This window comes from Trachurus japonicus, chromosome 13 (genome assembly GCF_045865225.1).
Source record: "Trachurus japonicus isolate A0001 chromosome 13, Traja_1.0".
Classification (NCBI taxonomy): domain Eukaryota; kingdom Metazoa; phylum Chordata; class Actinopteri; order Carangiformes; family Carangidae; genus Trachurus; species Trachurus japonicus.
The window spans coordinates 14,160,309-14,184,296 of NC_140919.1; the positions used below are offsets into that span (position 1 = coordinate 14,160,309).

Sequence of the window (23,988 nt, forward strand, 5' to 3'; positions counted from 1 at the left end):
GCAAACACAAGAAATACACAAATATTTGTTCTGTGACTGAAGAAAGTTACTGTTTAGTCAATGTATACGTTCAAATTAGGGCCAATGGTGTGAATTTGTGGAAATATTGTAGAGAAATTTCTGGAAAAAAAGTGGTACAATTTCTCCAAGAAAAAGTTTAAACATTTCTAGAAAAAAGTGATAAAAATTCTCAAAAAAGTGGTACAATTTCTAGTAAAAAAAAAAGTTTAAAAAAAATTCTAGAAGAATCTGGTAAAATTTCTCAAAAAAAGTTTTAAAAAATTCTAGAAAAAGTGATATAATTTCAAAAAAATAAAAAAAGTAGCAGAAATTTCTCAAAAAAGTTTAAACATTCTACAAATTGTCAAAATTAAGAAAAAAAATACTTTTTTTTTAAGTGGTAAAGATTTCTCCAAAAATAAATAAAAGTTAAAAAATTCTAGAAAAAAGTTGTAAAATTTAAAGAAAAAGTTGAACCCTCTCAAAGACCCCACTTTGAGAACCATTGACCCAGACGATGTTGCATTTCCTGTAAACTTTGCAACACTAAACGCAACTTAAACAGACTACAAAACAAACACTGAATCAATGAATCCATGAATCCATATATAAAATTAGATTTATTAAAATATTTCATAGAAAAATACAGTATTTACACAAATATATATGCACAAAGGGCTTTTGTTTTTTCTCAGCCTTACACAAGACACGGCTAACGTCGACTGATGTGCTACATCTGTTTGAGACAGTGGAGAATTCATATTAATAAAATAAAAGTGGTTTATCCTCGCCTACATAAAAACAGTGATTGAATCTGTTTCTTTAAGGTTAAAATGACAAAAGTCAAAGAAGTTCATCTGAGATGATGCGTGGGAAGGTTTCAGTAATAAACAAGTGGAGTGTTTTAAATAGTTTCCAATGAACGTCAGTTAAAATTTACCGTAAAAAACAAAAAAAAAAGAGTTTGGCCCAAGTCTGGCATGGAGCTAAAATCTGTAAACGTGACACTGAAGTGCTTTAAATAGTCGGCCGCTGCTCCCTGGAGGATCAAGTTCTCCCTGAGCTGCCGTGTCCTCCGCAGGCAGCTCCTCCTCCAATCACAGCAGCAGGAGGCCGGAGTTTCCCTGAAGAGCTGAGGAACGAAGCGCAGAGGCCACGGGACTCTCACGTGAGGCCGCCGCCGAGTGTAAACAACGTCAACGCTCTGGCATGTCACAGTCGGTACAGTTACAGTCAAAGTCCCCAGTCGCAGTCGGTCACGGAGCGACGGTCACGTCCTCAGTAGTGGTAGACTCTGATCTGGTTGTTATCGTCCAGTCCCAGCTGGACCAGGCCGCTCTTAGAGGACGGGGCCCGATAGCGAGTGAATAGGGGGCTGCGAGGGGGGGGGGAGTTAAGGACAATGACAGTTGATGACATGTGAGGGTGCGTTTTAGAGAGGGGACTGCAATGATGTGGGAAAGTAAAAGGTTATTAGACAAGTCAAATACATGACAGAAATCCTATAGATATAGTATCAGGTGTACGGGGTAAAACACGGATCAAAAAAAATCAACACTGCCAATTTGTTGTATACTTTTGTACATTACATTTTATTTTATTTGCTATTGCTATTTTGCTATTTTATTATGTGTAGTTTGTTCTTTATATTTTATTCTTTATATTCTTATACTATTTGTTGTTATCGTCCCTGTGTCGTCACTGTGTGTCTGTGTGTCTGTGTAATGCTGCTGCTGCACTGTAATTTCCCAGTTTGGGCTCAATAAAGTTTATCTATCTATCTATCTATCTATCTATCTATCTATCTATCTATCTATCTGTCTGTCTGTCTGTCTGTCTGTCTGTCTGTCTGTCTGTCTGTCTGTCTGTCTGTCTGTCTGTCTGTCTGTCTGTCTGTCTGTCTGTCTGTCTATCTATCTATCTATCTATCTATCTATCTATCTATCTGTCTGTCTGTCTGTCTATCTATCTATCTATCTATCTATCTATCTATATATCTATAAGGGACATGTCCCACTCTTTGGGAAAAACTAACATGTAGTGTAGATAGGAGCGACTGTCTGGGGACAACTGATAATAGATGATTAATTAAATGTAAGTATAAAACTTGTTTGGATTTGTTTTAGAACACAAGCCCACAGCTCCCTGTATCTTTGACCAATCACATCTATTCTGGTCTGGGGGTTCCTCCTGATTGGTTGGAGGGCCGGCCCGACTCTGTCCTGACAAATCGGGAAGACTTGGATAGATTTGATTGTTCAAAGATGCTTGGAGCTTTAGGCTTTTCATTTTCAGGCTACTGCATCCAGAGACATAGAGAAACACTGTGATCGCCCCAAACACACAGACCTTTCCTTACTGACAGCTCAATGGGCAAACACACAAAAAAAAAGGTAATATTTTGTTTTTAAAACCCAGCTTTAGGGTGTGTGTGTATTAGTGAGTGTGAGTGTGTGACAGAAGGATACATGCTGGTGTCTTTCTTGCGCATCTCCAGCCACCTCTTGTTCCCGTCAATCAGCCCCTGCAGCCTCTGGCCGTCCGACTCCACTGACCTCTGCACGGACTGTAGACTACGACTGTGTTCACTGAGACACACACACACACACACACACACACACACACACAGTTTGGGGATTTCTTATAAGTACATTTGAGAACATGATGAGGCCACAGGCTGTTCTCCCCTTCTGCCCTCTGGCAGGAGATACAGGAGCCTCAAATCACACACCAACAGACGCAAAAACACAAATTACAGAATAACTGTTTGTTATTCTGTAATTTATATAACTTTGTTTTTACTTTTAGCACCACCCTTCCCCTCCCCCCTCAAAGAGCCTTTGCTCCACTTGTAAATAAGAATTTGTTCTTAATTTCTTGCTGGGAAAATACATTTTATTTTTAAAAAAAATCACACAGGCCTACAAAAGAGACTGGCTCTCAGTCCCTCTGTTTGACGCCCTGAAGAAGGTTAAACAACCGAAACGTTGGCCTTTTAACAAAAATAAAAAAATATTGCAAGTAAGAAGAAAGTGTGTGGGAGTTTCTTCGCAAAGTCCACATAAAAAATAAAAAAAACAACAGTTTCTACTCCTGGGCGGTCAGACTCATTAACCAGAGCAACTGTTCATAAAACTCTACACTTAAACCTGGAACTTTACCATTGTCAATGTGCAATATGTGTTTATATTTATAGGCTTCTATTTAAAATATCTATTTTTACCAACTGTATGACAGTCGTTGATATTTCTTTTCTGTGTGTGTGTGTGTGTGTGTGTGTGTGTGTGTGTGTGTGTGTGTGTGTGTGTGTTCTAGACGTGGCACTGCAAATGTCGTTGCATTTAGTTTTTTGCAATGACAATAAAAGCTACACTACTACTGTAGCCTATGTAAGATGCAGCAGTTATCCTCCAGGTTACCTGACAGGAGTGAATGGTGGGTAGGGTGCGGCGGACCTCAGGGTGCTGGAGGTGACGGGGTCTGTCGCTGCTCCTGGAACGAAGGCAACAGCTCATGTTGATAAAACACTTTAAAGGGACAGTTCAACATTTTGGCAAATTGGCCCATTGCCATAATCCCTATAGTCATAGCTGTAGGTTCGTTACCTTAAATTGTCAGTGCAGGCTATTTTTAGAACGGCGGAGCAGAGCCGTGAGCTGCTCAGAGCTACGCTACGGAGGCTCATGGGATTTCTTGGTTTCCCTCATCAAACTCATCAAATACACAATCCAACAACTTCAAAACGCTCTGGTGGACAAGTTGTGACCTGCACATTCACCACGCTATGAGATAATAACACAACGTTACCAGACAGAGTTGTTTTAGAGGGAAATTCATGCAAAACCGCTGATGCACGTTCCCGTCGGGGCCAGTTTTTCAGCAAGCAGTCTCTACATTTACCTCGAAAACTCTGTCTCATAACGTTTTGTTATTATCTCATAGCGTGGTGAATGTGCAGGTCACAACTTGTCCACCAGAGCGTTTTGGAGTTGTTGGATTGTGTATTTGATTAGTTTGATTAGGGAAACCAAGAAATCCCATGAGTCTCCGTAGCGTAGCTCTGAGCAGCTCATGGCTCTGCTCCGCCGTTCTAAAAAAGCTTGCACCGACAATTAAAGGTAACAAACCTACTGCTATGACTATAGCGATTATGGCAATGGGCCAATTTGCCAAAAATGTTGAACTATCCCTTTAACATCCACTGGTGATTCTCTCTCTTATGAGCAGACTGAGGCTTTCCTCCACTCACCAGGGAAGATCTGGCCCCACCGGCTGTTGATGAGGTCGTCGGTGGCCCTCAGTCCGCTGCTGAGCGGCGTGCTGTAGAGCGGAGCGCCGGCTGAGCTTCCCGGTGGCGCCCAGCTCCAGGGCAGCGGCTCCGAGAGCCTCAGCGGGGGGGGCGGGGCTAAGGAGCCGGCTCCCAGGGTGTGAATCTGGGGGAGGATGGGGACGGAGGAGGAGGAGGAGGTGGGGGGAGCCGGGGCGGGGTGAGGAGGCTGAGACAGAGACAAGGGGAAGGTCGTGTAGGGAGGAGCGGCGGCGGCGGCGCTCGGCCTCTGAGCCAGCGAGCTCAGAGCGCCGAGGACGGTGCTGAGCTGGCCCGAGATCTGCTGCAGAGAGTCCGCCAGCTCCTGGACTTTGGCCGGGACAGTGGGATGAGCTGCTGGGGAGAGAGAGAGGCGGAGAGGTGAGATGACAGATGACAGGGACGGAGACACTGAAAAAATATTTAGAAGCAAGGCTTGGAATATCAGAAACACGTAACAACTAACAGAAAACAGAGTCAATGAATGTACAGTTAAAGGGATAGTTCACCCAAAATTGAAATTTCACTCATTATCTACTCACCCTCATGTCGACTAAGGGCTGGGAGATGTTTCAGAGTTATCTGTGGCTTCTCTGAGTTACAGGGGGTCTCTGCGTAGCAGTGCATGTCCATATAACGGTTGCAAATGGATACCAACTGTCTTCGTAACAAAAAGTATGTAATGTCCGTCTTGTATTGAAGCCCCGAAATGCGAAATTGTCCCAAAAAAAATTAAATAAGTCTATATTTCAAGCTTGTTTTGTAGTGGAAGCTTCTCGAAGCAGTGCATGTCCATATAACGAGAGTGAGAAGCTCTCCTCTTCCCGGTTCATCAAATTTGGACGAACCGGGAAGAGGAGCTTCCGCTACAAACAAGCTTGAAACACAGACTTATTTAATTTTTTTTGGGACAATTTCTCATGTTGGGGCTTCAATACAAGACGGACATTACATACGAGCAGCATGGAGGTATTTGGATGTTTTTTGGTGTGTCTTTTTGTTACGAAGACAGTTGGTATCCATTTGCAACCGTTATATGGACATGCACTGCTACGCCGAGACCCCCTGTAACTCAGAGAAGCCACGGAGGACTCTGAAACTTCTCCCAGCCCTTAGTCGACATGAGGGTGATTAGATAATGAGTGAAATTTCAATTTTGGGTGAACTATCCCTTTAAAGGAGTAATTTTCTAAACAATGCTCTACAGCTCTAGGTCCCCGGGTGCGACCATAGGAAAAGATCAGAGAAAAATATCTGCATGTGTGTTTTTTATCACGTACCTCTGTTTACTCTAGCTTCCAGGGCAGACCTTACTAGTCGACTGTTGAGCTCGGGACTGTTTCCATCAACAAAGACAAAAACATGAGGAAAACATGGATTTAGGAAGAAAAAAAAGATTTTGGATGGGGAAAAAAGCTGTTATATTCATATTGATGCTTTTCTTTCCATCCAAAATCATTTTTTTCCTCCTAAATCCATGTTTTCCTCACATTTTTGTCTTTGTTGGTATGGAAACAGTCCCGAGCTCAACAGTTACTTCGCTGTTTAACTGCAGCGTAGCTCAGCTAGCAGGAGGAGAGCTAAGTCCGGTCTGCACATATTTTTTCCTATGGTTGCACTGTAGCTGTAGAGCGTTACTTAGAAAATGACTGGAATTCTCCTTTAACTTCATATTAGGGGTGTCATCAACTAAGGATTTCCATAGTCAAATCTGATTGGTCAGATTTTGCCTTTAGTTCACTAATCGTCGAATCTTGTTGTTTTTTTCTCTCATTGATTCATGATCTCCTTTGTGTCTTTTTCCACTCCAGAGAAAAGAGCTAAAACACCCCAAAAAACTAATTTAATTATTCAGTTGGCATAAGAAATAAGAAAACAATAATAGGTCATTGTTCTTCCACCCTTTTCCTGATCTCACACATTAAGCTCGAGTGCACAACATCGCTGTTTCTCTTTTGGGGAGTCTGTGCTGTGAATTATTGAAGTCCCATCGATGTGTTATAGCCGGTTCACAGCACCATGGACAGCGCTGTTTTTTGTGTGTGTAGTGAGCGTGTGTGTGTGTGTGTATACAGGTGCTGCACGATCGATAGACAGAATGTGTTACTCAGTTTAATAAAGAAAACACTCAGTGACCGGTACACGTTACCTGTCCCATCAGGTGGATCCGCGGTGCTGCTGAGGTCCGACTCGGTCACATCGAAGGTCACCTTCCTTTCTCCTCCCAGTCGAGTCAGATCCTCAAACACAGGCTGAACAAACAGAACAATAAGAGACGACTCAGGTAAAACAGACGCTGCTGTGTGAAGAGTACGATACTGGCAGCGGAAAACAAAACATTCACAAAAAACAAAACATGAATAAACAGGTCAAAAGTAACACTTCACTACATCAAGGCCATGTAGTCTGTGTACCTGTTATAAGATTCAAAAAAACAATCCTGTTGCTACAAAGGCAGAAAAAAACAAAGACTACAGTTTTTCTTGTTCACAGATTTAATAAGACGCTTCTCTCATCAGATCCAGCCTGATGTTTCCTCCTGACCTCCTCAGCGATGGAGCTCTCCAGCTGCTGAAGCTGCTCCTCTTTCCTCCGCAGGAGGGAGTTCCCTCTCTGAACCGTCTGCTGCAGCTCCGCCACGCTTCTGGCCTCCTGACAGAGAGAGAGGGAAAAAAGAAACAATCACTTCACACATATTCTTATGACATTTAATAATTTCTTTCCTGCTATATATTTAAAGCAGAAGTAAGCGGAATATTTGTGTTAATATAAGTCTTAAATAGTTATATCTTCCGACAGCAATCACTTATATAGAGTGTTTGGTCTGAAACACGGGTCTGTCAATCACTCTGCTCTGCTGTAAGCCGAGGAGAAAACTTTCCTTGTATCCTACAACCTTTATCCAATGAGGAGAGAGAAAGGCATAAAGGGGCGGTCCTCTCTGTGTGCAGCCAAGGGATGCGCATGCATGTGGTGATGTAGGGACGAGGGCGGGGACTGCTAACTCCATCGGCTGACAGAAAGTTAGCCAAAAAGACCGGATCGCTTACTTCTGCTTGAAATACTGTTATCTTTGTTGGTTCCGGTCTTTTTCTGGTTTAGTTTTGCTTTTATGTATGTTAGTTTGTTAATTTTTTGTTTGTTTCTTTGTTTTTTATATTGTAAGAATGCTGGGTAGCTTGATTTGATATGTAGGGCAGGCATTAATATAAGCATTATGCTTCTGCTTCAGCTCCTACAATCTGACAGACTTGTTATCACACCGATTACAGTAAGATGTGCAGTCTGTGGCTCTAAGTTATCTATGTAACCATCTCGTTCATGCTTAGAAATGATGACAACTTTATCATACAGCAACGCAAATATGTTGTTTTTGTTTTTAAGCCACGGCCACTACAGCTCTCTCCTGCTCCTCTATCCGTCACTCAGCAGAGAAAACCCTCATGTTCGTGGTCCAATACTGGAAACACTCATCAACTCAAAGCCTCTAGTTTTCTCGCTAGGCACTTCTTTGGAAAGTGTGTCTTGAAAAATCAAATAGAGCTCTGGTAGCTGATGTTTTCCAGGACATTTTCCAGGTTTTCCAGAACACATGGGATCTCTGTTCAGCTCTCATTAGCGGCAACAACACTCCTTCCTACCTGCATGAGGTTTCTTATCATCTCGTCGGTGACCCCTCCCTCGGGGTCGGGGTCCTGAGCGGAGCCGGTCTGAGCCGCCCTCAGAGCCGCCTGTCTCTCCATGAGCCGGCTGCTCTCCCTCTCCAGGAAGAGTTTGGTTTTTTGGATGGAGGCGCCGTGTGAGGAGATGTAGCGTCTGAACCTGGACACACAGAGATGAGAGACTTACGTATCTATCAATACATTTTCTTTTTCTTAATCAATTTTTCCAATGCTCCTTACTCGTCCACGCTGCTCTGGCTGTCCGGCACCGGTGACGTCGGTGAGTCCAGGTCTTCTACATGTAGTGATGAGTCTTTCTTGTCACTGGGGAGCGCTGTCCCCTCTGTTTTCCTGTCCTCCCTCTTCCTCTCCGGTTTGGACTCTGGTCTGGGAGAGACGCCCGCTGCTTCACGTTGTTCAAACTCACTGAACGAAACAAAATAAAGACATTTTTTTTACACCTTTACATAAGAACAAAATAACGTTTAAAAATGTATAAATCAAAAGAAGACGGTCGACTTGTTTTTTGCTGCTCCAAACTGCACCTGACTCTGCAGCTGAGACGGTCACATCTGTCCTGCAGCAGCGACACCTTGCTCTCCAGCCTCTCCTTGTCCTCCCTGGCTCTCCTGCTCTCCTCCCTGGCTCTGTCTCTCTCCTCCCTCAGCCTCTCCTCCTCCTCCCTGGCTCTGTGGATGAGCTCCCGTGCGTGGTGTTTCTCCTCTCTCATCCTGTCCAGCTCCTCCTGCAGCTGGTTCCTCTCCTGGATCAGCCGGGGTAAGGTCTACACACACACACACACACACACACACAGGTGGAAAAATCAGTGGGTTGATATGGATGGAGGAGTGGGTGAATATAATCTCCTGTCATGAAGAAAAGGTGGGACTCAGACCTCTATCTGTCTGTCCACCTCCTCCTCTTCCTCCCCGAGCTTCTTCCTCTTTCTCTTCAGATCTGCAAACTGATAATACACAGAGACCATTAGTCCCATTTAGAGGATTTAAAATCAATAGTGCATTTGTTTTATGATGGAAGACCTTGTTCTGCAGCGTGGCCTCCTGGCTCTTCAGCTCTTTGGCTCTCAGCTCCAGCTGATCTGTCAGATCCTGCAGCTCTGACTCCTTTATGAAGAAAAACAAGACAGTTTGAATTTTGTGTCTGTTATTAAATCCTCACAAAGACTTAAAGGGGTACTTCAACATTGTGGCAAATTGGCCCATTGCCATAATCCCTATAGTCATAGCAGTAGGTTACGTTACCTTTAATTGTCGGTGCAAGCTATTTTTAGAGCGGCGGAGCAGAGCCGCGAGCTGCTCAGAGCTACACTACGGAGGCTTAAGGAATTTCTTGGCTTCCCTCATCAAACTCATCAAATACACAATCCAACAACTCCAAAACGCTCTGGTGGACAAGTTGTGACCTGCACATTCACCACGCTATGAGATAATAACAGAACATTATGAGACAGAGTTGTTTTAGAGGGAAATGCAGAGACTGTTTGCCGAAAAACTGCCCCCGACAGGAACGCGCATCAGCGGTTTTGCATGAATTTCCCTCTAAAACAACTCTGTCTGGTAACGTTCTGTTATTATCTCATAGCGTGGTGAATGTGCAGGTCACAACTTGTCCACCAGAGCGTTTTGGAGTTGTTGGATTGTGTATTTGATGAGTTTGATGAGGGAAACCAAGAAATCCCATGAGCCTCCGTAGCGTAGCTCTGAGCAGCTCGCGGCTCTGCTCCGCCGTTCTAAAAATAGCTTGCACCGACAGTTAAAGGTAACAAACCTACTCCTAAAACTATAGGGATTATGGCAATGGGCCACTTTGCCAAAATGTTGAACTATCCCTTTAAGAGGAAAAGCCTTAAAAAAGGTACAGTGGTTAGTTCATCTCCTGTATGTGTTGTCTCACCTTGCGTGAGTGTGTGAGCTGTTTCTTTTGTATCTGAGTGTCGAGCTGCAGCCGGAGTTTCTCCAGTTGGACGGCGTGAGAGGCCAGGAGGCGCTCTCTGTCCTCCTGCAGAGTCGACAGCAATCGCTCCCTCTGGGCGGTCTCCTGGAAGACACATGGAAATATTATGGAAAAAACGCACATACTGTCCTGTACATGCATCTGTGTTTTTGTCGCCTTTGAGTTTTTCATCTGTATCAAAGTTAAAAACCAAACAAACATCAGATGTGACGTGTAAAAACCTTCTGACCTCATCCAGATATTTCTCCCTGATGTTGTTCATCTCTCTCCGGTGGTCTTCCTTCAGCTGCTCCAGCTTCCTCTCGTGGTCACGCTCCACTTCCTTCCGCACTTCCTGGAGCACGTCAGCCAGCTACGCACAGAAGAAGTCAGAGTCGGCTCACAGCACAGAAAGTTTCACTACTATAAAATGTATGAAATTGTACTTTATCTCCAATCAGGAGAATGTACTCAGTCCACATGGTGGTGATGTAATTCTGCCTGTCCAGCGTGTGTGTGTGTGTGTGTGTGTGTGTGTGTGTGTCTGTGTGTGCTCTAACCTCTCGGTGGTAGTCTGCCAGGTGGTGTTCGGGTCGTGGACTCGCCATCAGCTCCCTCCTCCTCTCTGAGCTTCTGACCTTTATACAGACAAAACAAGTGCAAACACAGAGTCAGACTCACATTTAAACAAATCGTTAAACTGTGTGACTTGACTCCAGCACAACAGTTTACTATTAAAAATAGAGTAAACAAAAAAAAAAAAGAATAATTAAAAATGAAATGTTTATATTCAGTTAATGCCTTTCACTGTTGCTGCCTGATCACCCTCAACACTTAAGTTGTGCTTTCGAGTGTTGGTTCTCTTCCACTTGGAAAGGAAAAAGCATGATTTTCTCTAACGTGAAATAAAATTAAAACACAATGCTTTTACTTTGCAATGTGATATATCATTACAAATAACACAATGAATGAAAATGGCATGGGCAAAAAAAAAAAAACAGCCTAAAGCTTTGTAGCACTTTTCATCTTCGGAGCTTTTAGTTTCAACCCTTTTACGGAAGAACTTCTATATTCAACAAAGGCCTTTCACATCCCCCAGAAACAGCGATGTGAGGTTTTAAAAGGTCGACCTGCAGATGTATACCCTCATCATGAATCATCTGTTTTTCACCCACGGACAATATTTGAATTTTGCAGTTGATTGAACTTTTATTTATTGTATTGATTTCCTGCACTAACTGATTTGTCAGCCAATTTGCTGTTTAGCTGGGATGAAAATATCTTTAATTAGTCATGGAGACAAGTATTTTCAAGACCAACATCCAACAAAAAAAGAGAATAAAAATAAAAAGTGGACCTCTTGTTTCAGGGAGGTGAGTTTCTCCTCCCTCTCTGCCTCCAGTCTCCTCCTCTCCGCCTGCAGCTCCTCTTCCAGCTCTGCCTTCAGACGCTCGGTCTCCCGCCTCCTCTGAGCCTCCAGCCGGTCGCGCTCCGCCGCTCGCTCTTCCCCTAGAGTGACACGCAACTCCTTCATCGCGGCTTCACTCTCCTCCCTGAGCACCGGACATGAACAGTAGTAAATTTTGCAGGGAGTCGTATTCTGTGAAGTTCTTAAATGTTTCACAATCAAAGCATCTAATAACAAGGTAATAAGTATTAATAGGACATTAATATTGTGTCTGACCTGAGCTTGTGCTGCTGCTTCTCCCTCTCCCTGTGCACAGACTCTCTGAGCTCCTCCAGCGTCCGATCAGACTCCTCAGTGAGCCTGGCCTCCTCCTCCCTCCTCTTCGACAGGAGTCGCTGCTGCAGTGCGCTGAGGACACACGTTACAATTTAAAGTGGGATGTTCCTGGGAATTTTTTTAACAACTTTATCATTTAAATGTGGGAAGTACAGAACACAGAGCGCAAAAAAACACCTAAACACTGATACATCTGAAACTTGTTGAATAAGTAGTAGCATTAAAGTTTAATGGACGTCTGTGATTTGAGGTTTGCTGAGGACTCTCCACGCCGGCCTACCTCAGTTTCTCTTCGCTCTCCTCCTTCAGTTTCCTCTCCTCTTCCTCCTCTTCTTGCCTCAGCTCCTCCTGGAGGAGACCTATCCTCCTCTCTTTCTCCCTCATCATTCGCTTCCTCTCCTCTTCGACCTCCTGATCGGCCTTCCTCCTCTCCCTCTCCTTCTCCTCCTCCTCCCTCTTTTCTTTCTCTTTCTTCTCATCTCTCTCTACCCTCTTCCTCTCCTCCTCCTCCTCCTCCTCCTCCATCTCCTTCTCCTTCTCCTCCTCCGCCCTCTCTTTCTTCTGTCTGTCTTTCCGGACTCTCCAGCTTAGCTCCTCCCCCAGCGAGTTGTCTTGGTTTTTTAACGAAGGTCCAGCGTCTTCGAGTTGTGTGTTGGGGGTGCGGACCAGCCGACCTCGGGCGGTTTCAGGCCTCTGGAGTCCCAGAGAAACACCGAAGCCTTCGGACTTTGGTTGAAGCTTGATGCCTCGCTCTGAGTGGGAGGGGCTGGAGATGGTGGGAGATGGGCTGGACTGGTGCAGGACGAGTCGGTCGACTTTATGGCCTTTGTCTTCAGCGATACGCCTGAGGAGAGAGGGTTAGAGTGTTACAGCAAAGTCCTTCAGTGACAGCATGTAGGACTATTACAGCCAGGGGTTTCAAACATTTTCCATAATAAACATTTAAAAGCAAACTGAGAAGAAAGTTTTAAAACTACTGTTATTTTAGATCCAAGTTTGTTTTCAGGGTCTCTGCAGGTTTCACCAGCTCAAGTTGAAGACTTTTTAAGACCTTTTTAAGACCATTATGGATGAAATTTAAGACCTATCATGACAAATAAAAAACGTACAAAAGAAATTCGGAGTCACAAAATTAGAAATTGATTGCAATATATAAATTGCGTGTTAGGCTTGTTTGTACCGGTAGTTGAAAATGCATTCAATAAAGCACAATGAAGTGTCGCAGGAGCATTTTATTGAGCATTTGCGGTAGCGAGGGCTCTACCATAACATTTTTCCCAAGGAGCACACCTAAAGTAAACTATTTGGGGGCACAAAAATAAATTGGGGAGCGAAATTTTAAATGTTTATGGAACATATTATTTATTTAATTCACTGACAACCAACAGCCAGATGGCTTTAAGCCTTGAATAATGTTGCCTTGAATTTTTTTGACACGCGAGTCAAAACGAGCGACAAAATCGCGTATCTCGTGATTGGTCGCGCGTCACAACTCGAGCGAGAAAAAAGCGTTCCTCGTGTTTGGTGGGAACCCCCTTGTGGGTGAAATAGACAAAGACGCGATGGTCCCGTCGCAAAAAAAAAAAATGCGTGTATTGCGTCGCAAATAGGCGAATTCGCGCCTAACCGCGTCTTTGCATTACGGCCTTTTACACCGCGGACGTAACGAATAAACGACACGTGACGGTGTGTTCACCGGACACAATGCGAAAATTCGGTGTGAACGGACAACATAGAACAGGACCAGTGTGGCGTTGTTTCCTCTTTTCACCGACAGCTCCACTCTCCCTTACTTACACGTAACTACTGTTATTGGTGCGTTGAGGCCAGAGAATTGTGGGACTTGTAGTTTTTGAACGATCGCAGGTTGTGATCTTTCTTTTTTGTGATTTTCCTGGTTCACACATGTATTTTTTTTAGGGGCAAATGCGAGTGAAATGCTCGCCCATGGTGGGCATAAGAAAATTTAAGACCTGTCTAAAATTATTTAAGACTTGAACACAATAATTCAACAAATTTAAGACATTTTAAGGCCTAAAATTTAGATTTTCAAATTTTAGACTTTTTTAGACTTTTTAAGACCCCGCGGATACCCTGTGTTTTAAATAATAAATAAATAAATATCCTACAATTTTGCAAACAAAGATGCCTCTGAAATTTAAACTCAAGGACACAGAGGCTTAGCCTCGTAAACCAGCCTCTCGCGGAAATGCATTTCATTTCATTTCTGAGGGAGAGTCTGGCCTCATTCCCCCTGTAAGGGTTTGGGGTGGGCGGGACCTGGGCAGGAGTAGTAGCGTTGACAGACAACCCCATTCAGCCAATCAGCAAGTTGGTGTAGTGACGGGGCTTTGCACCAGTCGGTCCCTGATTGGCCAACGTGCTGTGTCAATCACAGCGGCGACGCTGATTGGCTCGGCCTTCTGAGGGTTTCAGGCCAAACGCTTACAGCGGGGATGAGGCCAGACTCTCCCTCAGAAATGAAATGAATTGCATTTCCGGGAGTGGCTGGTTTACGAGGCGCTGTGGGAATAACATTAAAACAAGAAACCTTTTGGCAGCAACCTCCTCTTCCTCATTCTCCTCTTCCTCTTCCTCTTCTTCTTTTGTTTCCTGTCTGTTGTCTTTCCCCAGTGGACTGAGAGTGCCAGACAGGTCGTTGATGTCCAGAACTTTCTCCAACAGCTTCAAGACACAAAACATCAGAGAAACCTCACAAGACGGGTCGGAGGGGGAAACATACAGTTGAATGAATGAATGACTGATGGTGAAGGGTTGGCACACAGCGTAGGACTACCTTGACATCTATGGAGGATGAAGCTTCCTCAATGTTTTTACTGGTCTCAGACTCCTGCAGTGACACGCACATACACACAAACACACCCAAAAACAAACACGCTCAGTGAAAAGGTAACAGGTCTGAATGAACGTGCACAACAAAGCCAAGTAATTGCAACACAAGCGAGCAACACAGAACATCAAAGCGTGCTGTCTTTGAAACAGAGATAGAAGAAAAAAAACAAACACATGCAAAAGCAGCAAAGAGGCAAAAAGCAAAAAACAAGAGTGGACGACATGCAAACACAACCAAGGCCGACGAGCCGAGCCTGCGCGGGCAAAACTGTAGCAAGCAGAGTCTTAAAAAAAAAAAAAAAAAGCAGGAGGTGGTGACGGCAGGAGATGAGTTCCTCTATCTGGCTATAACTGCTCCAAAATCAACCAACCAGTGTAGAATAAAAGCAGAGAGGCTACCAACACACTGCACTGCCAATGGGGAATAGGAGGGGGGGGGCAGATTCAGATCCAGTCCAATCCAGTCCTCAGGGGCTTCAAGCAGATTGACGTTTTTTTTTTTTTTTAACCAATTTGTACTCCAGTGTGCGGGCGATGGCGTCCAGGCAGGAGGAGACAGCCCCTAAGGCAGTGGAGTTGGATTTTTTTTTTGAGGGGAGGAGAGGGATCTGCATGTTTATCCGTGCATGCTTGAAGAGATCAAGCAGGTGCAGCGTGGGGATGGGGATGGGGATGGGGGGGGATGAGGAGGAGGGGGGAGAGACACCGAGCCCTACCTCTGCAGGAAGGAGACACTGTTTTGTCACACTCTTCATCCCTTCGGCGAGAGTTTTTCTCTTTTGGGAAAGTGTTTTAACCTCCTCCCGGACTTCCTCTCGGACTTGAGCCGTTTCCTTCTCATTAAAAACCTCCACGGCTTCGTCCTCCTCCTCCTCGCTCTCCACCGACGCCGCCGTAGTCGGGGGCTTTTGGGTGTCCGATTCATCCTCAACCTCAACCTCAACCTCCATCCCCTCCTCCTTCTCGGATTCCCCTCCTTCGCTCAGCACACACCTCTCTAAAATCTCTTCTTCTTCGCTCTCGGTTGGGTTTTTCTTCTCGCTCATGGAGCATCTCTCCAAAGCCTCGTCCTCGCTCTCCTCCTCCCCCACCTCTTTCTCCTCCTCCTCTTTCTCCTCCTGCTCTCCTCCTCCTCCGCCGTTCACCTCGGCCTCTCCTTCCTCACTTTGATCCACTTCCCTGCTTTTATCCTGCCCTTCTTCGTCCTTCACGCTTTTCTCAACTTCATCTCTGTCATTTTTGTCCCCCTCCTCCTCTTCTTCCTCCTCACTCCCTTCATATTTTTCACTTTCATAATAACGCTCCAACACTTCATCACTATATTCCTCAAATTTCTCTTCTCCTTCTTCCTCTTGTACCTCTCCCTGAGTCTCCTCTTTCTCCTCTTTTAAACTCTCCACAGCCTGGTCGCTCTCCACGTTCTCCTCTCTGTCTTTGGTCTCATCATCCTGACTTTCAACGCACCTTTCTACCTTCTCATCACTGTCATCCTCCTCTCCTTTATTCCTCTTTTGCTTTTCTGTCAGTTCTCCTTCTCCTTCTCCTTCTCCTTCGTCTTCACCTTCACCTTCACCTTCACCTTCACCTTCAAAGCACTCATCCTCTATCTCATCACTCATCTCCTCCTCCTCTTTCTTGCTTTCCACAGCCACTTTACTCTCTCCCTGCTCTTCCTCTTCGCTTTCTCTATCTGCTTCTTCATCTTCCTGCTCATTTCCTTCCTCTCCCTTCGACTCCTCGCCTCCCTTCTCCTCCACTTGCCCCCCTCCTTCGTCCTCTCCCTTCTCTCCTTGAGAATCCCCATCGTCTAGCTCTCCTCCCTCTTCCTCCTTCTCCTCCTCCTCCTCCTCCTTATCCTCCTCCTCCACCTCATTCAAGTCCTCAGCCACCTCCTGTGCCGAGTGTTCAGGCTCAGGGCTGACAGGACCGGCCCCCTCCTCACTGACACGGCCTCTGCTGCCCGTACGTGGGCTCGCGTGGAGGTGGCGTCCCCTCACGGAGTCCTTCGGTGGAGGGGAACGGGACGAGGGGAGGAGACCAACGGAAAGCGTGCAGAGACACAAGGGAGAGAGAGGACGGAGAAGGAGGGAAGGTGAAGAAAGGAGGCAGACAAAAAGATTGTGACCCCGCCCCCTCGCCTCCACCCCACCCTGAAAGAGTGAGTGTGTGTGTGTGTGGAAGGAGGGTGGTGGTCTTGACACAACTGGCATGCAAACCTGACATTACGTGCGTTTGGCAGGGACAAAAGTGTTAAGTTTAGACAACTCACGTGTGAAAAAACAAAAATCAGGAGGACAAACGATGGAAAAGACACATGCATGAATGGAAAGCAGATAGACATGTGTACAGTATATATACGGTATCTTGTTGTGGGAAACACAGACACAAATTCACACAGGAGCAGGGTTGTTCGATAAATGTTATTCCCCTATTCTCCATTAATAAAAGATAGAATATGTGTAAAAACTGTGAATCTACACTCATCAACTGCTAGATCATTGGGACAGTGTATAATTTTACAGATAAATACTTGACAGACTTTAGTTAGAGCTAAAAGATTAACTAGTTTTTGGCAAATTGGCCCATTGCCATAATCCCTATAGTCATAGCAGTAGGTTCATTACCTTTAATTGTCGGTGCAAGCTATTTTTAGAACGGTGGAGCAGAGCCGCGAGCTGCTCAGAGCAACGCTACGGAGGCTCATGGGATTTCTTGGTTTCCCTCATCAAACTCATTAAAGACACAATCCAACAGTTGTTTTCGAGGCAAATGCAGAGTCTGCTTGCCGAAAAACACACATCAGCGGTTTTGCATGAATTGACCGCTAAAACAACTCTGTCTCAAAACGTTCTGTTATTATCTCATAGTGTGGTGAATGTGCAGGTCACAACTTGTCCACCAGAGAGTTTTGGAGTTGTTGGATTGTGTATTTGAAACCAAGAAATCCCGTGAGCCTCCGTAGCGTAGCTCTGAGCAGCTCGCGGCTCTGGGATTATGGCAATGGGCCAATTTGCCAAAATGTTGAACTACCCTTTACGAGCGTGATAGTCAAAAAAGGGAGCTGCTCTGGTCTAAACCCAGTGGTGATAAACACATGAAGCACAAATAAACTGTAGTATTTGTTATTTTGATGGAGATGATGACAACTTGCTCCTGGTGTAAGTCTCAGACAGCAAAGCAGTAACAGTGACAGTAGGAAGACAGCAGGACAAAGAGGAAGACACAGTAACAGCCGTGCCCATAGGACAGGTCCCAGCAGCACAGCAGCTACGAGAACACAAACCCCCCCGGGTCACGGTGCAAAAGGTGAGAGGTGTGAAACGTCAGAGGTCAGAGAAAAGAAAGAGGAAGAGAAGGAATAACAGATGGTTTAGAAATCACAGTTATATGAGACAATGAGAAAAGCCCATAATGGAAATGAAACTACATCAGACATGTTTAACATTCTGGTTCAGAGATAGAAGCAGACTTAAAATCCAAAATAATGAATATACCTGGGATGCCAATGTAAACCCCCTGAAATCCCTGTAAAGTCTTAATGTGATAATCGCTAAGCTGTTAAGTCAAATAATTAGAGTAAGTGAAACAAAGCAGTCATTCACAGGATGAAAAACAAGTGCACACAGAACAGCAACGTGGCAGAGAGGTTATATTTTGAAATGTTCAAGTAGGAACCAGTGTGAGCGAGTTAAGACAAAACAAAGCAGGAGGCCACTTTAAAAAAAAGGAAAGGACGTGTGTGTTTTTACCTGTTGGGACGGCAGTTCGGGGCTGTGGTCTCCAGACAGGGCCAAGTCCTGCAGCTCTGGCTCCGTCCTCTCCTCTGGTGGAGCTCTACCGCTTTCATCACTGTCCTAAAGCGCACACATACACTGAAGCTGAATATTACCTGGAATATAGGCCTCTCACAATTTAGCAATTTTTATAATCGCCTGATGGCAATTATTTGAGCTGACCACAATCATATTGCAAAATCGTTGAAATCGTTTCCATTTATCTGAATAAAAACAGCTGGATGAAACTGACAAAAACATCATATTTACATCACTATTTCTCTTATTTCCACCATTTGAGGTTTGAATGGTGCTTTTTTAATCACATTGCACCCTCTTCTTCTGCTATGGTTTAAACAAACTGTTTATCTCTTAATTTCTAATACTCAACGACCTCATTTCGATGAATTACCATCATGGATTTGGTCTCTAAAGCCAATTGGTGGCTCTTTTTCTTCAGGTGGTGGTTCAGGTGTATGTGTATGATTAAACTATGTTTAAGATTATACTATAAAAATGACATAAAATGACCAGAAAAAGACCATTAAATCCTTAATCGCAATTATTTGTTTGGCAATTAATCATCAACTAAAATTTCATGATTGTGACAGCCCTACTGGAAATAGTCCTAAATTCACAGCAGTAGCTGTCTCTCTCTCTCTCTCTCTCTTTCTACCTCATACTGCAGGCCTCCTCCGAGTGCGTCCAGGTCCAGGTGGAGGTTCTTCAACAGTCTGTTTGAACCACGAGGACTTGGCTGAAAAAGAGACAGCGTTGAGTTTGATATGCAAACAGCTGCTAAACCAGATGTTTTCATTAACTTTCACTGTACCACCTCAGTGTCTGAGATTTTGTCTTCGTCATTGTCGTTGTCGTCATCGAAACCAGGCAAAGTGAGGGACACTCTCTCCTCCTGCCTGCTGCCTAAAACACTAGATGCCCCACTGCCTCTGAGACCCTGTTAGAGGGAGAATATATAACAGTCAGAGAGTGTACATAATCAAAACAGCATTGCTTTGGTTCTCAATATAGCACTCAGATCGTACCCCTAGAGAAGTCTTGAGGGGCTCCAGCCCACCAGAGCTGCTGAGAGACCCTCGGAGAGCAGGGACGGACCCCGACAGTGGGCCTGGGCCCGGGGCATCCAGACCTCTGAGAGGAGCCAGGCTGCCCAGAGGGGAGGGCAACGGCCCCAAGGCTGAAGTCAGAGCCTTAAGAGAAACAGGAGAAGTTCTTCAAGCATCAACAACACTTGAATAATTCATTAAATGTAAAATTCCCACTGCAGTTGATCAGGGCTCTCCAGATGCAGAGGTTTTTCATTTATTATTGATAATTTGTTAACAGCAAGTCTTAATCTTATTCCCAGAGAAATTGTACAAATCCAAAGTCAAAATGAGTCAACTGCCCTCTTTGCCCTGTTTGCTTCATTTGGCTTTCAGGCTTGTTTTCTTTCCCATGCATATAAATTGCTATTGAGATCCCAAAAAAAAGATTTTATTTATTTATTTCACTTTATAATAAGTACACACTATTAAAGGGACAACGAGGAGTTTTGGAAAGCGTGTATAAATACAGTTAGTGCTTATCAATGATGAGTAAAACATTTTTAACTGTGTTTATAAACTACATATTAATGAGTATTCATGTGTTATAAATGATGAATTCAGTATTTATTAATGCTTAACTAATGCTTAATTGTGTGTAGGCTAATAGTGTTACCAAAGATTTTGACCTCTCCTGGCAACAATGAATTATTTTGGTTGTTCATAAATTAATTCTGATTTAATGCTTTTATTCTTCTCTTATCTTTCTTGTGCTCTTCCATGTGATTGTGACATAAAAAGCAGAAAATACAACGCAACAAAAACTGCATGAAAAATAAAACCACCACTCACTCCGGGAGGTTTGAGTGGCTCCTTCTTCTTTTTTTCTTTCTTCTCCTTCTTTTCTTTCTTCTTCTTCTTGTCCTTGTCCTTCTTCGCCCCGGCGCCTCCCGCGGCGGCCGTGAGCTGGGCGCGCTCGCGCTCCTGCGTCACCAGGCCGCGGTAGTGCTCGTCGCAGGGGTGATCCCAGGTGGACTGGCCCGAGGAGAAGTTGAAGTAATAGATGTCCCCCGTCACATCCTGGCTGCGGGGGAGGAGGGGGGAGAGGAGGGGGGTCACTTCAGCACCTCCAAAAAAAGGCCCGGGGAAAGGAAGGAGAGGTGACGGGAGGATGGGGAGGTGAACGGAGAGATGTCACCTGAATCTGAACGCTGAACCAAATCAACTATTTGATTCGGTCTTTTTTCAGTCAGTCATGAGACGTAACACAACAACTATCAACACAAACAGTGTCGACGAGGTAGTGACTGAAGAGGAACAGGCATAATGCTTATATACTGTATATACATGCCTGTCCTACATAGAAAATCGAGCAAATTAAGATACCCTTCAGCATTTTAACAATATAGGAAAAAACAAACAAACATAAAAGCTAAGATAAATCGGAAAGAAACGAGAATGAAATTGGATTAGTATGGCTTAGTATGTTCATAGTAACCAGCCTTATTAATAATATGCATGAGTCATTTTTGACTATAGTATTAACTGTTGTTTTATACTGTACGTTGACCCCCACACTCCCACACAGTATGATACATATAGTATAAGTGAACAATAAATAGAGCCTTATAATTTAATATATTTCTGGACTAATACAGGCTTGGTATTGACTTTGCGATTTTTCCTTTGATATATCTAATATGTTGTTTCCATGTTAATTTATGATCAATAACAACCCCTAGGTATTATTATATCAGACACTCTTTCAACTATTTGAATCAATAAAACCATATCTAAGATCTGATGAGTTGAGTTGCTTACCTGCTGATGTTGACTTTTGAATTATTTTGATTTAATTAATAATTACTAGTTTACAACAACAACAAAAAACATTTGATTCTTTGTGCAAACATATGTAAGAGACATTATTTGGACAGTTTCCCTGCACATGACATCTCCTTGGAGATTTTGTTGAGCAAAGGTTGCTATGAGCCTCCAACTTCTTGTGTCAAGAACAGACTTCACCCTGGATTAGTGATGAGGACAAACACTGCAACACTACACGTCTCTCAAATAAGTCCAACCAAGCTGATGCAACATGGATGAAATTCTGACCTCTTCTGTCTTTCGGGCCTCCTTCAGACAATTTACAACAACATCAAGCCGACTCTTGAAGTTTGTATTCACCGGGTGGGCATGCTGCAGGGAGTTCATTACCCAGCATCTCTGCCTTTACTTACCAAGGCTTCCACTCAGCAGGCAAAGGGGCAACGATGCCCTCCCTGGCCAGCCACAGGAGCTCCGGCTCACTGTCGGGATCAATGCCAATCTCTCTGGCGTACTCTTTGATTTCTGATCACAAACAGAAAAGAGAGAAAACAGACTGATATGAGAAGATCTGAATGTCATAGTAGCACATTATTACAGCATAAAGTGGCAAACAGTGGTGTAGAGGCTCTTGCGAACTCTTTGAAAGAGCACATTCAGTGGGCGCCTGAGATCCCAAAACTGTTCAACTGAAAGACTCACTATATTTTTCATGCACTTTGTTTTTATACACTCCTTAGCACCTTTTTAGCATATATTTAGATATATTTTTAAAGGTACTGTTTGCCTTTTTATCTATTTATTCTGTCTATTTATTGTTGTGTTGTTTTGAATGTATACATGGGCTGCTGGCATCAAGAGATTCCTTTGGGATTAATAAAGTTTATTCAATTCAATTCAATTCAATTCTGATCATGGACACAAAAGAAAAAACAGACTGATATGAGAAGATCTGAACGTCATAGTGGTACATTATTACAGCATAAAGTGGCAAACACTGGGGTAGAAAGGTTAGTGAGGCAACCAGAAATAAATCATGAGTGGAAGCCAAGGCAAACATATGAATAAGTAAGCAGTGTAAAACATGCAAGGTAAGGTAGTGCAGTCTTCCAATATTGCTTCGGCCAAGAAGGATACACCTTTATCCCTTTATATCAATTTTTATCCAATTATCCAATCAGTGGATAAAACAATACTCTGCATACCAGTGATTATTTGTTAAGTCAGGGCTGTTGAAGCTCAGAGAGCTGACTGAATTGGGAACGCCGTTGACCGTACACAGAGCAAAAGAGTGAACTTTTACCTGCAAATTTGCGGAAGTATTTTGTTTTAGTTTCACAAGATGTCAGTCATAGAAGGCAAGGATCAAGTTAAAACAAATGTGCATTTCTGTGGTGGGTGTTAAGCTTTGGAATTTGTTAACAGTCGAAGAGAAAAGCTGTTCAAATGTTTTTCAGTTTATGAAGGTATATAAGGAAAATGTGGGGGAATTCATATAGAAATATGTTGTGATGGAAGGTATTGGTTGTGGATCTGTTTATTTATTTTTATTTGAATGTTGTTGGCGGTATTATAAGTTTTCTTCATCCTGCTCCTTTCCAATTCTAGGAGAATAATAAATTAAATGAATTCAACCAAGGTAAGGGTTTATCACACCCTATTTGGGGATGATCTGTGCCCTGCTGTGACAAGGCAAGGTAAGGCAAGGCAATTTTATTTGTATAGCCTGCTTTTACAAACAGATTGTTTAAAAGGGCTTTACATGGCATCATAACAACATCCTCTGCCCTTAGACCCTCACATTGACTGAGGAAAAACCAGCCAGGAAAACCCTTTTAACAGGGAAAAAGTTGGAGAAACCTCAGGGACCCCTCACCCAGGAGAGGCAGACATGCAATGTTGTATACAGACAAGAAAACAGTTTACAATACGGAATACGAGAAGACATGGAAATGGTTAACAAGAGCTGATGAAGCCAGGCTGCTTCTGGTGGGTGGGAAAGGCAAGGATAGCAGGCCAGCTTAATGGGAGTAATGGATGGCAGACTAGTTCATGTTCCTCCCTGCTACTGTACCACATACAGGTTTAATACCCTGTGTAGACTGTAGGCTACCTTGTTCAGAGGGTATATAGTTCTCATCGTAGTCCTCTTCAAGGATCAGCTGGTCTCCAATGAGAGCAGCTGCAGTCATGGTAACTGCAGAGACACAGGGGGGAGAAAATGCAAAACAGAATGACTGGCAAAAAAAAGATGCTGTAAATATTATAACACGATGACACAGACAGCTACATAAACCCTGGCCAGCTCTTCACTCTTCACCCTGCATGTCCTAAAGATGTGCTGCTACGCTCAGATAATGAGATTAAGAAATTAACTTCTCCCGTGCGGCTAAACAAAGAAGCAGCAAAGGGCTTTTTATGGAGCAAATAAATTATAAAACATGTGAAGAAACTATGGCAGCAGCAAAAGCCACATTTACATCTCGACAGACGAGAAATAAATAGCGATGAGAGATATATTTTAATGACAGCAGCGCGTGGGCAGCAAGAAAAAGGAATGAGCTACATTAGCAACTAGCTACTTAACGGTAACGGTAGAGTTAGTTGGAAAATAGTTTATTCGCGGCAAGTGAGTTACCTTCCACACTTTCAATCGTTTTCTCATTAGCCCTTGTGGTGTTATCGATTAGTTGTCAGTTGTTTGGCACAGTCGCAGAGGAGAGAAAGATGCGAAAGTTACACCACTAACAACAACAACACCAACATCTCCAAGGACGCTTCCCCGGCCGTTTCCTGTTGACGATGGAACGGCCGCTCTGATTGG

The 23,988-nt window shown here is 43.8% G+C and overlaps 1 protein-coding gene across 2 annotated transcripts; it reads right to left on the bottom strand.

Moving 5' to 3' along the window:
• Window positions 1-601: 601 nt before the first annotated feature.
• cep164 (centrosomal protein 164) lies at window positions 602-23,988 on the bottom strand. 2 transcript variants are annotated; one of them, XM_085794895.1, is made up of 28 exons: window positions 23,803-23,988; window positions 23,278-23,361; window positions 21,578-21,689; window positions 20,190-20,421; window positions 19,338-19,502; window positions 19,127-19,249; window positions 18,968-19,048; window positions 18,268-18,372; window positions 15,235-16,521; window positions 14,463-14,516; window positions 14,217-14,350; window positions 11,946-12,509; window positions 11,606-11,737; window positions 11,279-11,474; window positions 10,482-10,559; window positions 10,172-10,294; window positions 9,883-10,026; window positions 9,009-9,092; window positions 8,864-8,932; window positions 8,514-8,752; window positions 8,209-8,394; window positions 7,948-8,128; window positions 6,851-6,958; window positions 6,456-6,558; window positions 4,250-4,663; window positions 3,420-3,492; window positions 2,469-2,588; window positions 602-1,375 (listed from the first exon to the last, which is right to left on the bottom strand). In XM_085794895.1, the coding sequence occupies exons 2-28, from the start codon at window positions 23,354-23,356 to the stop codon at window positions 1,279-1,281; spliced, it is 5,283 nt and encodes a 1,760-aa protein (XP_085651021.1). In that variant the 5' UTR covers window positions 23,357-23,361; window positions 23,803-23,988; the 3' UTR covers window positions 602-1,278. The 2 variants fall into 2 exon arrangements, with proteins under 2 accessions (XP_085651021.1, XP_085651022.1); XM_085794896.1 differs by lacking the exon at window positions 15,235-16,521.